This window comes from Mustela lutreola, chromosome 3 (assembly GCF_030435805.1).
Source record: "Mustela lutreola isolate mMusLut2 chromosome 3, mMusLut2.pri, whole genome shotgun sequence".
Classification (NCBI taxonomy): domain Eukaryota; kingdom Metazoa; phylum Chordata; class Mammalia; order Carnivora; family Mustelidae; genus Mustela; species Mustela lutreola.
The window spans coordinates 164,442,719-164,458,555 of NC_081292.1; the positions used below are offsets into that span (position 1 = coordinate 164,442,719).

The window sequence follows — 15,837 nt, forward strand, 5'->3', positions numbered from 1 at the left end:
CAGGTGTCCCCCATATTAACAGTTCTCAGTACATTTGCACTGTTGTGCAACCAATCTTCACAACTCTTTGTCTTGCCAAACAGAAACTGTGTCCATTAAACATTAACTCCCCATTTCCCCTCCCCCAGATCCTGATGCCCACCATATATACTCTCTATCTCTATAATTTTGGCTTCTTTAGGGATTTCATATATGTGCAAACCATACAATATTCTCCCTTCTGTATCTGGCTTGCTGCACTTAGCGTGACGTCCTCTGGGTTCGCCCATGTTACAGCAGGTGTCAGAATGTCCTTCCTTTTGCGACCTGATTTGTTTATGTTTATTTGTTTATGCATCATACCCAGTGCTCTATGCAATAAGTGCCCTCCTTAATACCCACCACCAGGCTCACCCAACTCCCCACACCCCTCACCTCCAAAACCCTGAGTTTGTTTCTCAGAGTCCACAGTCTCTCATGGCTAGTGTGCTAATCCGTGGCTAGTGTGCCCCACATTGTTTCTCAGTCAGTCCCTCCAGTCCCTCTCTGCTGAGCAGAGAGCCCGATGCGGGACTCGATCCCAGGACCCTGAGATCATGACCTGAGCCGAAGGCAGCGGCTTAACCGCTGGGTGGCGAGATACTTGGGTGGCCCAACTGGCCACAGCCTACAGAATAGGGCATCACCAAATGCCCTCCATGTGGAGCAGAAGAGGGAGAGAGAGGGGAGTAAGGAGAGGATGAAGAGCACAGGGAGGGGGGGGGGGTGGATGGAAGGGACCAGGACGGAGGGAAGGGCAGATGGGGATGCAGGGTACTGGGAGGGAGGACGGAGCGGGAGTGGGAGGGGGATGAAGGCAGGTGGGGAAGGGAGGGCGAAGGGAGAACCGGAGGAGGAGGGCGGGAAGGGGAGGGAGGAGGGGTGGGGGCACGCACCACGCTGGGCGGCCCCAACCCTAGGCTGCTCTGCCCCCACCTGGCCCCGCCTCCAGGCGCACCCCTCCCCATGGCCTGCTGGGAGACGTGGTCTAGAGGAGCTCAGGAAGCCCGACTCCGAGTCCCAGAGAGCCCCGCGACACCGCCCTGCCCCGAGGTTTGGCGGGAGTTGTAGTCCAGCGCCGGCAGACACCCGAGTCCGGAGCGAGCGGTGGGACTCGGTGTCCCAGAGAACCCCGCACTAAGTCACGTCATTGCGCACCGCTCTTGCCGTCGACGCCGCTGGGCTTTCTCCGGCCGTCGCCGCTACTGCCGCTTCTTCGCGGGCTAGAGGGCCCGGGTGTCCCCGGGCGAGAGGAGGCTGCGGGTGGGAGCCTTCGCGGGCACTGAGGAGCGGGCCGGGGGAGGCCGGGATGGAGCCCCCCGGAGGTGGGCGCGCTGCCGGGTGGGCCCGCGCCTGGGGCGGTTGAGGAGGGGGCCGGGCGGTGGGAGATGGTCAGGCAGTAGGGACCGTGGGCGGGTGGACGGTGCTGAGGGACCCTGGGCGGGGCTGGGGTGGGGGCCGGGCGCGGGGAGGGGCGGGGTTCAGGTGGGGTAGTGCGCTGGGGGCGGGGCTCAGCCGTAGCGGGCGTCAGGGGGCCCGGGCACGCGGCCCTGGGTGGGGCGCAGCGGGCGGGGTGGGTGAGGCCCTCAAGGGGCGACATGGGTGGGGGGCGCCTGGCCCGGGGAAGCCCCGTGCGTCCCAGTGGAACGTGGAGCGGGCCTGCTCTCCTTCCAGTTGACTGAAGCGAGGAAGCCGGGTTCCAGAGTCTCCAGGCGGGACCTCGGGGCGTCCTGGGGCCGCCACGGATGGTCTGAGGGCATCGCAAACATGGCTCACCTCAGGGGATTTGCCAACCAGGTAAGAATTGGGTTTCTGGGGAGCAAGGGTCCCGCCTGAACTCCCAGAGACCGGAGCACTGGCCAGCATTTGTGTCACTAAGGGGTGTCTCTCCTGAAACTCGTCCTGGGGTTTCCAAAGCGCGGGGCCCACAAAGGAGCGGGGCCAAAGGGCAGACGTTGATCGGGACCCGGGTGATGCACATCCCCGGGCCGGGGAGCCGTCCGGGGGGCACAGACTTGTGGAAGCAGCTCCCGTGGAGGACCGTGGAGTTCCTACAGAGCCTTATCCCAGGCGCAGGTCTGGGCCGCTGGGGCGGGACTCGTTGGGAACCTGGATCTTCCCATTGGGAGGGTCTTGGAAGGTCGGGGTCCACACTAGACCATGTGACTGGACCAAGGTGGCCACATTTGGCTGGGGTAGAGGCTGGGGGGACTCCTGGTGAACAGGCAGGCAGGAGGAGCTGGGATGGCCGAGAGTCTCCCTTGAGGGAGATGAGAGTGCTGCTGGGAAGAACCTCGGTCACCTGGGGTGGAAGTCTTGCAGGGGAAGGTGCCTGCTGTGTTCCTGATTGATCATTCCTGCCCTTCCCCACCCCGAGCCTCCTGGAGGTGTCTGGCCTTACATGTTAACCTGCTGACCCCGGGGGCCTTCCTTGGTATGTCCTGAGTGTGCCTGGAGCGAGCACCTGCTGCTGGTGCTGGGAGGGCAGGGTTGGGGCTGCCAGCATGGCGGCTGGTCGTCTGTGCCCCTTCCTGTTACTTCAAAACAAGCTTAAGCTGAGGCTGAGGTGAAGTCGAGGAAAACACTCCGGCAGCCGGATTTTCTTCCGTGCTTGGCTCTGTTCTCCTTGAAGAGTTGTCTTGGGCAAGGTTTAGGCAGACTGCTGGGGTTGGGATGGTCAGCACCCTTTGCTTCCCTCTGAGTGCTGAATGCAGGAGTGGGGGTAGGGGGGGACTGGGATGAGGGAGGAGCAGGAGGCCTATGGACCAGACTTGGGGGGAAGAAGAGGCAGAGAGGGGCTCAGCTCCAGACCCAAGGTTGAGCAGGGCATCCTGGACCAGCACGTGGGGACCGGGCCTTGCTGACCCATGCTCAGCAAAGCTAGTAGGTTCTTCGTTCGTTTTGACACTGGTGTCTGGTAAACCACATGCCTGTGACACTGGAGGAAAGTTGGCCTCCAGCTTGTTTTTGAGAGCGTAGGACAGTTGGTGCCCGGGACTCAGCCTACTCCTGGTTCTGGTGAGTGACAGGAGCTGTGGGGAAGGCACCTGGGGAGGAAGTGGGGCATGTGCTGAGTGACTTCGTCAAGCCTCACCTTGTAACTCCCACCACTATTGTTCCCACCTCCACATGATGCCACGCTACCACGTGTCATGGTGTCATGGGCTCCGGGATTTATTTCCATACTTCAGATGCAAAGGTGCTGACTAGAAAAAAGAATTGAGTTGGGGGGGGAAAAAAAAAAAAAACACCTCACTTATGAGACACTTAAGTATCCAGGACACATTAATAGGGCGTTAGAGCCCGTCACTCCTTGTGCTAAGCCTTTTATGTGTTTTATCTTCTGTAATTCCTCCAGCACCCTTATCACACAGGGGCTCTTGTTACCCTAGATTTAAAAACTTGATGCTTAGAAATGTTCGTTGGCTAAAAAGTCATAGATTGAGGCTTCAAATCCAAGTCTGTGTGGGGCTGAAGCTCTCAGTTGTCCCGTAATCGAATGGCAGGATCTGTCTTCAAGGCTTCATTTCTTCTGGAAGTGGAACAGAAATATCCTTTACCATTCTTATTTTCCTCCTTGGAGTACAGGAAGAAAAAAAATGCTGTGGGAGTAGTTCCTGTGGGTCCCAGGATGAGAAATCGGAGCTGTGAGCCACATCTGTCCCTGTGGGCCAATGGTGCTTGGTGTCAGGGCTGGGCAGCCAGGTCACACCTGCTGCGGGAGTGCAGGCGGGAGGAGCTGGGGAAGGGACCCCAGGGGAAGGAAGCCTTCTGTCATTTCAGAGGGCAGTAGGCTCGGCCTCTGTCAGTGAGGGGAAGCCTGGTTTTCTCTGGAGGCAGTGGTCATTGTGGCTGTGTTGGTCCTGCTTCCCCATAGGCTGTGCTCCTGCCGCAGTCATCTCCCCTCCGCCTCGCTAGTTCCTGCCCTGCCCGCGGGGCCAGAATGGCTGCAGGTGTACCTGCACCATGGCTGCCCTACCTGTCAGGTGCTTTCTGGGAATGGCTTTGCTCCCTTCATTTTGTGGGGTGACATGAACAGCCGACTTGCTGCCAGGTGGTGGCCCCAGACCTAGAAAAAGGCCTCGAAAAGCAGCCCAGATCCAGGAGCTGCCTGCCTTTCCTTCCTGCTGGAGCTGCAAACACAGGAACCCTATGGTATGCTTGTTGTGTGAGGGTCCTAGGCAGGGGCATTCCTGTCATGCCGTCTGCTGAGCTGACTGGCCTACAGTGGTGGGGACTCCAGAGGGGTGAGAATTGGGGGTCGGGGCCTGGACCTCTGACTGCAGGTTTCCTGTGTTCTCCCAGGCGAGTGGAGGTATGAGTGCCTCATCAGGGGGTTTCCCTGGTTGGGTTGCTGTGGTGGGTAAGACAGACTCACCTTCAGACCTGCGTGGGGACTGATGTGGTGTTCTCAGCAGGGGTGTGGAGAGCAGGGGACTCTGAGGAGCTGGGGGTGCTCTGGGGCTTGTCGGTGCTGCTGGGTGTCAGCCCTGCCTCCCCCAGCTCTTCTCTGAGGCCGCCTTAAGGAGAGGGGCTTTCTCTCCAGCAAGAGGACACTGTCACGGACGGCATCAGGTGGACTGGAGTTATTGGGCATTGCTCTTGGGGTGTCCTGTAGGGCTGTGGCAGCCTGTCTGGCTCCGGCGTGGTGGACTGCACTCCGGGGGCGGGAGTGGGGCACTGAATAGGCGCCGATGGCTGAACAAACTGAAGGAGCCTTTGGGAAGGTGGGAAGGAGCCGTGTGGGCCTCAGGGACTATGTCCTGGACCACACTTCCCTGAGAAGCCTGGGACTGAGCATGGGATGGTGAGCTCCTCCCACCAGAGGCAGAGATGGCTCTGCCTTGGCAGGAAGGTGTGTTCGTGCTGACTGCCAGCTGGCGGCCCGTGGTCCTGGAGCTGATGGCTCCCCCCTGCTAGGCCTCTCTCTTGAGTTGGGTGAGTTCTGATCTTGTGATCTCACCCCATGCACACCAAGACGACCACTGAGCAGTTGTGACTTGCAGCCGCAGGCCTGGTGTGTTCTGGTTTCCTTCAGAGCATGTGCAGCAGGAGTGGAGCTGCCCCACAGCTGGGCACGAGGGACCTGAGTGGTGCTCCGCTCTCTGTGTCCCTCTGAAGCCTGCAGCTGTGGCTCTCAGGACTGGCCAGAGCTTGGCTACATACATCCGTTGCACCTTGTCTGCCGTGTGCACGGACTTGGGACTGGGCTGCCGGTCCCGGTGAGGACCTGATGACAGCCATGTCCGTAACTGGTTGGGCCTGGCTGAGCCCTCAGTGCTGATGAGGCACGCTGAGCTGGGATTTGTTTTCCTTTTATGCCTCAGCTTTCTAGATTGGCACCGAGACACCCCCGTGTTGATAGGTGCTTGGGGATGTGGGGTCAGAGGCGACTCTCTGTAAGTCTGAGTCCCTGGGCCTGGGGAAGCCCTTTCTGCCCCTGTCTGGACAAGACACTAGGCCCTACCCTCACCTCTGCCCCAGGCCCCAAACCCCTGCTTGGGTCCCAGGGCTCCCAGCCCCATCTCGTCTCTCTGGTACTATGCCTACTGACTCTGACTCTGAAAACATAGTGGCTTGGTGTTCTCAGGAGTCTAGGGAGCCATGTGGGCAGGGGCTGGGGCCCCCCTGGGGTGTTGCCGTCCTGCATGGAGCCCCCACGTTGAGCTGTCTCAGTCCATGGATGGGCGCCCCTCTGTTGGCTGTGTCCTGTTGCTCAGACAGGCTGGGCGCCCTCGGTCCCAGCCACTTAGCACACCTCAGGTCTTGTTGGAATTTCAGCCCTGGGACTGTGCAGTCTCCTGGGATGCTTGTACATCTGGGATTCAGCATCCAGTAGAGTACTGGTCTTCAGCTCTGTGCTGGTGTCAGCATGTAGCTGTCCTGAGGACTGATCGGGGGCGAGAAAGGGAGCCCTTCCTGGGGGTGTGGCTTGCAGATGTGCAGGGAAAACCCGGATAATGTGTGCTGGGTTTTCTGTTTTAATTCATAGACTTTGTTGTTTGAGTCTTCTGGGCTCACAGAAGAGTGAGCGAGCGCCACCCATTTCTCCCCCTTCCCCTGAGGACCTCCGCCTGCTACTAACATCTCAAGGCTTGCTTTATTTTATGTTATTTTTTTAAAAGGTTGTATTTATTTATTTGACAGAGAGCACAAGTAAGGGGAGTGTGAGAGGGAGAAGCAGGCAGGGAGCCTGACTCGGGGCTCCATCCCAGGACCCTGGGATCACGACCTGAGCCGAAGGCAGACCAACTGAGCCACCCAGGCACCCCTCAAGGCTTGCTTTAGTGTGGCATGTTTGTTATAAGGGAAGAGGCTGCACGGGTCTGTTCTTACTAACTAGGCTTGTGGTTCATGAGAGACTCTCTTGCTGTTGTCCCCACTGTTGCCTGCTGTTGCATGGGATGGCCTCGCTGTCCCTGCAGTTGCACGGGACAGCCTTATTGTCCCCACTGTCATACGGGATGGCCTTGCTGCCGTCCCCACTGTCGCACGGGATGGCCTCACTGTCCCTGCTGTCATACGGGATGGCCTCGCTGTCCCCATGTCCCTTTACATGTGTTGTGTTTCACTTGGTCCTCCCCATGTGTGGGCCCTTTACGGTCCTCCTACCTCTCCACGCCCTGAGCCCTTGCCCAGGCCTGAGCTGCTGTGCTCTCAGAGGATCTTGTCCTTTGTGTGAAGGGTACATTTAGTTTTTCTGAACAAAAAGAGATAAAAGAAGAAAGGAGAAGAGAATGTGGGTGATTTCCCTGGCTCCTTGTTTTGGGGATGGTCACCTCGGCCGTTGCCACCCCTTTGACCGGCTGCCTGCCACGTGTCCCTGCAGCACTCGCGCGTGGACCCCGAGGAGCTCTTCACCAAGCTGGACCGTATTGGCAAGGGCTCCTTTGGGGAGGTGTACAAGGGCATTGACAACCGCACCAAGGAGGTGGTGGCCATCAAAATCATCGACCTGGAGGAGGCCGAGGATGAGATTGAGGACATTCAGCAGGAGATCACCGTGCTCAGCCAGTGTGACAGCCCGTACATCACCCGCTACTTCGGCTCCTACCTGAAGGTGCCTGGTGGGCGGGCTTGCTCTGTGCAGGGCCTGCTTAGGTGGAGGCCAGGGACAGCCAACCCTGGCCCAGCCTGCGTCTGGAGGGCTGGAGTGATAATGCCCAGTGTTCCGTGTGGTTGGAGCTGGGGGGCCCCTGGAAGCCCCTATACCTGCTCAGAAGGCCTTGGTTGGGTCTGCCCTGCCGCTGGGGGACAGTGGGGTGGAGAGGCCTGGTCTGAAAGGTAAGGGACTACAGCAATTGAACATAGACCCAACTTCACAGTGGAGTGGGTCACCCAAAAAGCTGCCCCAAGGGCCAGGTGGGCATGTGGGATGTGAGTGGGGTCTGGTTAGCTGTGAAAGGGGCCATGGTGACCCACCCCCTGGCTGGGCATCTCCAGGGCTTGGGGTAGCCCCATGGGACAGTGTCTGGAAAGCCCTGCCAGGGGCACTCTAGGCCCCCTGCAGCCAGATCCCAGAGGAGTGCCAGTTTCTGGGGGTCCTGCCCAGGGGGAAGGGGGATGCTTGGGATGCAGATACGGGAGGGCTGAGTGCTAACTTGGACCTGCCATCTTCCCGGTCTGGTTTTTGATGGGGTGTTGGCATAGTGGACTTGGCCACTGGTCCATCTGCAAAGTGGTTGCATTGGGGGTTTGATGGGAGGGGAGCTGAATGGGGCTGGTGGGGCCCTTTTGTGGTGGGTCCCTGAGGGGCTGGAGGCCCAAGTCACTGCTGCTGGGGAGTGTGTGCCCTGGGGGCCTGGCCCCGCTGTCCCGCTTTGTTCTCTGCCCCATGCTGACAGGTGTTTCTCTGATCCCAGAGCACGAAGCTGTGGATCATCATGGAGTATCTGGGTGGCGGTTCTGCGTTGGACCTGGTGAGGTGTAGGCCGCAACGGTGGGCAGCAGCGGGCAGCTTGCCGTGGGCAGGAGCAGACAGAAGAAGGTTGCTGTGGGGCTGTCCTGGCAGCACTGCCAGACCACTGGGGACCCCCGGCCGCCTCTCCCTTGCTGTCCTGGTGTATTACGTGTTGGTTAGGAGCCATTTAAGGCCAAACACAGACTGCTATTGGCGGTCCCTTTCTGCTGAGGGGGTCCTGCGCCTGTCGGGCGCAGGCGAGTAGGGGACCCCACGCAGACAGGCCCAGCAGTGTGGCTGGGACCGCCTTTTCAAGAAAGAAGAAAGCAGAGTACGCGCTCTCAAGAGTCTCCCCTGCTCCCACCTGGCTTAGTGCGTGGGGCTTCTTCTCATCCAGGAGTTGTTCAGGGAACAGGAGGTCCCTGTTATCCACAGGGTAGCCCCTCCCGGGGTAGAGAGGGGGTCGAGTTAGGGCCCTGGCAGTGGGTCTGGAGGGGCATGGAAGGAAGGGCTGGTCTGTATTTGGGGGTGCCCGAGGCCCTGCCACACCTTCTCTGCAGCTCAAACCTGGCCCCCTGGAGGAGACCTACATCGCCACCATCCTGCGGGAGATCCTAAAGGGCCTGGACTACTTGCACTCGGAGCGCAAGATCCACCGGGACATCAAAGGTCCCTGTGCCCCCCGTCCCCCGACCCTCGAAGTGCCAGGGTGGAAGGTGGCAGGTCGCTGTGAGGGGGGGCATCTGGGGCTGCTGGGGGCCTGGGACCCTGCAGCTCGATGCTTCTGGCGTTGGAAACTGAGCGGTTCTGTCGAATAGACAGTAGTCGCCTGTCCCTGTACAGGGCCAACGCTAACTTTGCAACCTTGTGAGGAAGGACAGTCCTTGCCCGTGGTCCCGCATCGAGTGTCTGCCCCACCTTGGGAGCCAGTCCTGCTAAGCCAGGGAGTCTGTGGGGAGAGTGAGGCCAAGAGTCAGAGTTCCCTCTGCCTGTCGTGCCGTGGCTCTGCTCCCGGGGTTTGTCATGAGACACTGGGGCCCCCTGTGTCTGCAGCTGCCCACCTGGGTCTCTGGCCTGCTGGCTGGAGAGGAAAGCTCAGGTCCCTGAAACGGATGAGCTGGTGTCCCCAGGTGGCGGTGTGCTTCCTTGGGCAGCTGTGTGCAGGGTGGGGCCCGGCACAGGGCCGAGGGTGACACCCGCTGTCCTGTGTTGAGCAGCTGCCAACGTGCTGCTCTCAGAGCAGGGTGACGTGAAGCTGGCGGACTTTGGGGTGGCAGGGCAGCTCACGGACACGCAGATCAAGAGGAACACATTTGTGGGCACCCCTTTCTGGATGGCACCCGAGGTCATCAAGCAGTCGGCCTACGACTTCAAGGTGGGCGTGGTGGCAGGGAGGAGGGTGGCTGTGGCACAGCCTGGGGAATCTCCAGCAGCCATGGTCCTGTGTGGGTCTCTGTCCAGGCTGACATCTGGTCGCTGGGGATCACAGCCATTGAGCTGGCCAAGGGCGAGCCTCCGAACTCCGACCTCCACCCCATGCGTGTCCTGTTCCTGATCCCCAAGAACAGCCCGCCCACCCTGGAGGGCCACCATAGCAAGCCCTTCAAGGAGTTTGTGGAGGCCTGCCTCAACAAAGACCCCCGATTCGTAAGCCCTGGCTCTTGGGGTGGGCTGGGAGGGGCCTGAGCTGCTCTGAAACCCAGCCCCTTCCCTGGGCCGGGTCCCCCCCACCAAGCCCTTCCTGATCCGGGTGGGACCTGCCAGGAGCTAGCTCTAGAGAAGCTTGTGGAGTGGGTACACCAGGGGGTGGAAGGCGTGTCCCCCCCCACTCCCCTGCCAGTTGCCTCTTCCCACCCGGTGCCCTGGGGAGCAGGGAACCCTGGGGCCCAAAGGCAGAGCTCCAATGTCCCTGACACCTGGTGACGTGCGTCCTTCTGCCCTGCAGCGGCCCACTGCCAAGGAGCTCCTGAAGCACAAGTTCCTCGCGCGCTACACCAAGAAGACCTCCTTCCTCACCGAGCTCATCGACCGCTACAAGCGCTGGAAGTCAGAGGGGCACGGCGAGGAGTCCAGCTCCGAGGACTCGGACATGTAGGGGCCCTTGTGGACGGGGCACAGCCTCATGGTCACGGGCCCCTGAAGCCCAGGCGGGCCTACGTAGCATTTAGGGCCATGAGGTTGCCTCCAAAATAAATGGGAGGCTTGAGAAGGTGTGGGACTTGGGATTCTCAGCCCCGAGGACCCTCACAGCCCTTCGTCTTCTGCTCCAGTGATGCAGATGCTGAGGACGGAGAGCAGGGTCCCATCTGGACGTTCCCCCCCACCATCCGGCCAAGCCCGCACAGCAAACTGCACAAGGGGACTGCCCTGCATGGCCCCCAAAAGGTCTGACCTGGCCAGGGTGGGTGGGGGAGCTGCTTCGGGGGTGGCAGATACCCTGGGGTGGGTGCTTCCCCAGGCTTTGCCTTGTAAGGAGCACGGAAATATGGGGGAGGTAGCACTCTTCTCTGCCCTGCTCACCCTGACCTGGCCTTGACCTTGCAGTCAGCGGAGCCTGTCAAGAGGCAGCCAAGGTCCCAGTGCCTATCCACGCTGGTCCGGCCTGTCTTTGGAGAGGTGAGGGCCAGACACTTTCTGCACGGTGTTAACATGAGGTGTATGATGAGGGGTGCTGACCACTGCCACTGTGGTTTCCTCAGGGCCCCTCAGAGCCCACTGGGGTTGGACCAGGATCTGGGGGCCAGGCTTTCTAAGCAAAGGAGAAGTGGCTGGGACAAAGGACCTTTATATGATCTTTCTGCGTGCTCAGCCTGCTGGGGCCCTTGAACAAAATTAGTGTTCTGTAACCTTTTATTCTGAATTGTAAACAGAGGGACTGGTCACCTGTTTAGAGAGCCTGGGAGGCTGCAGTTCTCGGTGATGGGTGTCCAGCCCAGGTCAGGGAGGCCTCAAGGGTGACTCCCCAGTGGTCCTGTCACTCTACGTGTCACCTGCTGATGGGTAGTAATACCCCAGTAATACGATGGAGCCAGTACCCCCACACCCTGGTCGTGGGCCTGGTTCCCACCCTAAGTGACAGCAGCACTCGGAGCCCAGGGAGAGAGGACTTGATGCTGAGAGGTTTTCTGAGGAAAGTGGCAGAGTGGGAGGTATAGATAGGAGAGTACCCACCCAGGGAGGAGGTTGGAGAGGAGCTGGCGGCAAGAAGGGCCTGTCACAGGGCCTAGGCACCAGGAGCTTGTGGAGCTCAGCTAGACCATGTCCCCACAGGGGCAGCGAGGCCAGAGGTGGCGATTGTCACAGGGGCCACAAGCACCCTGGGCTGCTCTAAATGGATGGAGTGGGCCTTGAGGGACTTGGGGGTGGGGTGGGGTGTGGGCTGCGGGAGCTCCTGCCCAGTGTGTGCTGGTGTGTCCTTGGGGAAGATGGGGGGACAGCGTGGCTGCATCTGGCTCGCCAAGTGCACCCCCTGTGGCTCCTGATTCTGTGGACTGGGACTATGGTCGAAGCTGGCAGAGGGGTTTTCTGGGAGAAACACAGGCCTTTCCCCTTTTGTTTCTGTGAGGGGTGTGGCAGGAGGACGGGGCTGGCCTGTTTCTGCCTGCTACCTGCCAGGTCTGAAGGAGGGCAGGCATCCTCCATCTGAGGGTGGGGATGTCGTGGTCTGGCCATGTGGGGCACTTGGGGGTTTCTGGGCTGTTTTCTCAAGTCCGCTGGACTTGAGCCATGGGCTTCTGTGACCCTCGGTTGGGAGGAAGCCATGAGGTTCACTAGGCCCACAGCTGCTTAAGAGGCTGCTGGAGACCCTTCTTGACAACCAAGACCTGATATTGCCTGGGGTGTGGGGGCGGGGCAGCACCTGCCTTTCCTGAATGCCCCAGGCCCTGGCTACAGGCTCAGGGCTGCTGGGACCCAGCCCATCCTAGCTTTGTGGGGAAGGACCACTCTGGTCTCTGGTGCAGGTGCCAGGCTGCAGGGAGGGGCTGGGAAGCCTCTGGCGTAGGCCTTCTGGGAGCGCCTCCCCACTGAGGGCCCTGTGTTCCCGCGGGAGCTCATAGTGAGGCGCCTGGGGGTCTGTTTGCAGCTCAAGGAGAAGCACAAGCAGAGCGGCGGGGGCGTGGGGGCGCTGGAGGAGCTGGAGAACGCCTTCAGCCTGGCTGAGGAGTCCTGCCCCGGTATCTCGGACAAGCTGATGGCTCACCTGGTGGAGCGGGTGCAGAGGTGAGGCCCAGAGCGCTTGCTGTGGCTGTCACACCAGAGACCAGGCTGTATGCATCTCTCCCCCTAGGCCCGCCCATGCAGCCGCCCACTGCCCTGCTGGCCGTGCATCCGGCCTGCGCTCCAGGCCAGGATTCTTCTCCGCAGGTTTTCGCACAACAGAAACCATCTGACGTCCACCCGCTGAAGGGCACTGCTGCTTGAGGAGCATGGGGAGGAAGGTCTGACTTGGAACCCCTGTGCTGCTGTGACCACCATCATCCCTCCCCCCACCCTGGACTGAGGAGTGGGGACTGTTGGCCCGTCTGCCTCCTCCCCTGCCCGGAGGCCCCAGTGGCCAAGCTGGTTGGTCATAGATGGGCTTTGTGGTGTTGATCAGGTACCGTGTCTCCAAAGTACTCAAGTCAGCCAGAACTGGGGTGTTGTTTTTTTTTTTTTTTTCTAAAAGAAAATGAAACTCCTTGCTTCCCTAAATGTTCTGAGGTTAAGGTGTTAGTTTTCATAGAACATTGAGAGGCCCCTGCCACTTTCAATAAAGACCCGGATTGGAGAGATGCTGGCCATGGTTGGGGCCTGTTCCTGGCTTCTGTGTCCTAGTCCTAGTACGTGGTGACCACGGGGACAGGCCCTTTATCCAGCAGCGCATGCACGTTACACGACGACAAACAGCGCATCCATGTACTTGAGTTTGTTAGGAAACACTGGGAACTGATGAACTGGAGGCCTTTCGGGGACTTGGCTTCCACTTCCCCAGAGGTCTGTGGGGCAGGCGCCAGAGTGGCTTCTACCGGGCACGTATGCGGCATGAGTCACAGGGTCCTGCTCTGGGCCAGTCCTCAATAGGCGCTGCCCAGCGAGGGGGAAGGGTGGGGTAGTGCTGGGCTCGGTCTCCACCTTGAGCTGGGCCTGCGGTTTCACATGTATGTGTGATCCTCTGGGTGTCCTTCCCCGCCCCTCCCAGAGGTCACTGTGAGGCTTCCTACCCCATCCTACACTGGGGATGCTGTTACATGGGGTATGTGCTGAACCAGCTCTGCTTCCTCGGCTCTGTCCTTGTTGGGCAGGATGGCCTTCACGCCTCTTCCTCAGGTCGCCTGGCCCTCCCAGGTGAGCTGCCGGCTCTCTCGATCACCTCCATCCACCTGGAGATGAGGTTGGACCAGAAGCTCCCAAGATGTTCACTTGGGAGTCAAGGGATGCTCTGGTCATACCCATGGTCTTGAGCTCAAGGTTCCTCCCAAGGATAGCCCCAAACATGGAGTGAATGGGACAAAGCCAGGACTAGCGAAAACCCTAGAAGCCATGCTCAGCAGCCGCCTCAGGGAACCCTGGGGGATGCCCACAGACCCCAGAATTACCTTCCAAACGTGTACTTGCTCTCTGCTCGGAAGAAGTAGACATGGGATTTGAACTGGAGCTTGAAGACGTGCTCCTTATGGACACCATCAGCCTCCTTGGGGACGCTCACACTGTAGCCCAGCAGCGGGAGACTGGCCAGTGGGTAGTCGTCCTGCAAGGGGGCGTGTGGCTCTGCAGCAGCTGACCCCACCCCCTGCCCTGCCCTGATGGCTAACTACCTCTACACGGGGGGGCCTGGGGATCCCTGAGGGTCAAGGAACTGAGAGAATGTGCGGCAAGCGGGGGTCACTGTCCACCGGGGGCACGAGCACAGTCCTGTTGAACACCCTTACCTGATGCGTTTTGTAGAAGAACAAACAGAAATTGGTAAAGACCACCCAGAGCTTCTGCCAGCCATTACTGTTCTTGAATTTTCTTAGCAGATACCCCGAAAGCTGATTCTGCAGGAAAATAAAAAGCTGCTGGCTCCGGTCCGTGTCCTAGGACTCTGCCCCGAGTAGCACCTGCTCCCCAGAAGGCACGTCCACCCCTCTAGCCTTTCTCACTGAAGGCCCAGACTTTGCTTCTCTGGGTGCGGTCGCACCTTCCACATGCTCTGGGTCTGCTGGCCTGTTTAACCCTCTGACGGCAGGAGGTTTACAAATCTGGAGAATGAATTCCAGGCACTAAGTAGAAGGTCACTACATTTTTCTTCCCTATTTACAGTAACTCTGGCCACGACCATCACAGACCATTACACACATGGAGCCAAGGAGACGCGGCTCTGATGAGGCACCCCAGCTCCTGGCCCTGAGTGTGGCGTCCACATGGGCAGGGCAGGAGTGCACTGCCTCTCCGCCCAGTGCTGTGAGGAGGCTGGAATCCTGAGCCAGGGATAGTCACCCTTTGGCCAGTGACCTCTCTCCTTAGATCCCTCCCTGTGGGGCAAGACACAGGGCCTGTGTCAGGGCTGATGCTGGGAATGGTGGAAGGGGCGGTGGGGGTAAGTCCCTGGGGCCTTTGGCACCTGGTGCTGCTGCTCCTGACCCAGGTGTGAAGGGAATTCAGAAACCACTCTGAGTGGGAGGCAGACTGAGAGCTGAAGGGCTGGAGTCCAGAGCAGCCACTCAGAGGCAATGGAGGGGAGGCAGCAGCCCTGATGGGATGGTCAGCTTGCAGCCCCGTGGCCTCCCAGGCTGCTCTGCTGGAGGGGACTTTGTAACTGGCTTCTGGACCAAGGGGACAGAGCAGGAGACCGTGCCAGCATGGGAGTCCCGCCGCCCCCCCCCACACACACACACACAAGCCCTCCCCATTGGCTGGCATGAGCAGGGGGAGCCCAGAGCAGCCATACCTCGACCGCTGCGCTGTGGTCGGCTCTGGACACGCTGGTGTTTCGGTACCAGCACACGCGCACCGTGGTGTTGGCCCGGGGCTGCCCCTGGCCTTCTAGGGAGCCGCGGGAGCTGCGTGCATCCTCGGACTCCTGCTCTGGAGAGACCTCCTCCATGCATCCTGGGGGAGGAGGCCGCTGTCAGAGGAGATAGGAGCAGGGAGCGAGTAGGGCCAGGGGTGCCCTTGGACAGGGGTTCTGCAGGGGGGCTGGGGCCTTGGGAACCGGGGAGCCCTAGGGCCCAGGTCAGCAGCAGGCAGCAAGACCATACGATGCTTCTGCTAGAAGGGCTCACGGTCCTTCCCCACCCCAGGAGGACCCAGAACCTTACTTGTGGAGAGAGCATGTGGGCTAGCAGGAGGCCTGTGACCAAGAAAACAGGGCACCTGGGTGGCTCAGTCAGAGGGTCCGACTCTGGCTCAGGTCATGATCTCAGGGTCCTGAGATTGAGCCCATGTTCAGCTCTGCTCAGCAGGGAGTCTGCTGCTCCCTATACCCTTCCCCTCCTCCCCATTCGTGTGCTCCAAAAAAATTTTTTGTCGAGAAGCTTAAATGCAAAAGTGGGTTCTTCAGATGATTTGGCCAGAACTCACTGGAGGGAGGCATGCACACCACGCTGCCCGGCAGCACTAGGGACTGACCACTCCTGCTCTTGGCTGCATCGATGGCAGTGTTCAGGTCACATATCCACTTCTCCTTTTCCAGGCGAGTGCTGGGGAAAGCGGTGAGGCTCAGAGCTGGCTCATCAGGGCCACCAGGGACTCCTAGCTGTGTCCCATTCTCAGCAAGACATAAGGTTGGACTGCGCGTTCGTGTGAGCCCCGGGGGTTGTTGGGAGTGCCGCTAGGGGCCAACCCTGCATCCCCTTGGGAGCTGTTGGGGGCCGAAGAGGAGGGAAGGCAACCACTTGGCACCAGAACAGGGGCTTCTGTAAGGAGGGTGGATTCCCGAAACGACTTTCGAGTCTGGT

The 15,837-nt window shown here is 60.0% G+C and overlaps 2 protein-coding genes across 10 annotated transcripts in view; one reads left to right on the forward strand and one right to left on the reverse strand.

Moving 5' to 3' along the window:
* The first annotated feature begins 1,155 nt into the window (after nt 1–1,155).
* Nucleotides 1,156–12,688, forward strand: STK25 (serine/threonine kinase 25). Of its 2 annotated transcripts, none has more exons than XM_059167420.1 (12): nt 1,156–1,281; nt 1,693–1,815; nt 6,848–7,078; nt 7,881–7,937; nt 8,479–8,587; nt 9,136–9,293; nt 9,380–9,565; nt 9,864–10,009; nt 10,189–10,303; nt 10,463–10,534; nt 12,003–12,139; nt 12,284–12,688. In XM_059167420.1, the coding sequence occupies exons 2-12, from the start codon at nt 1,786–1,788 to the stop codon at nt 12,321–12,323; spliced, it is 1,281 nt and encodes a 426-aa protein (XP_059023403.1). In that variant the 5' UTR covers nt 1,156–1,281; nt 1,693–1,785; the 3' UTR covers nt 12,324–12,688. The 2 variants fall into 2 exon arrangements, with proteins under 2 accessions (XP_059023403.1, XP_059023402.1); XM_059167419.1 differs by having other exon boundaries at nt 1,184–1,343.
* The window catches only part of FARP2 (FERM, ARH/RhoGEF and pleckstrin domain protein 2), a 112,698-nt gene continuing 109,419 nt past the window's right edge, over nt 12,559–15,837 (reverse strand). For 5 of the 8 annotated variants that reach the window (XM_059167410.1, XM_059167414.1, XM_059167416.1 and 2 more), the window contains 5 exons: nt 15,461–15,579; nt 14,829–14,989; nt 13,828–13,935; nt 13,495–13,646; nt 12,559–13,317 (listed from right to left, as the gene is read on the reverse strand). In XM_059167410.1, the coding sequence (XP_059023393.1) occupies nt 13,209–13,317; nt 13,495–13,646; nt 13,828–13,935; nt 14,829–14,989; nt 15,461–15,579 (649 nt within the window). In that variant the 3' untranslated portion in view covers nt 12,559–13,208. The remainder of the gene's footprint in view (nt 13,318–13,494; nt 13,647–13,827; nt 13,936–14,828; nt 14,990–15,460; nt 15,580–15,837) is intronic. The other 3 variants (XM_059167417.1, XM_059167412.1, XM_059167413.1) reach the window with 2 other exon arrangements.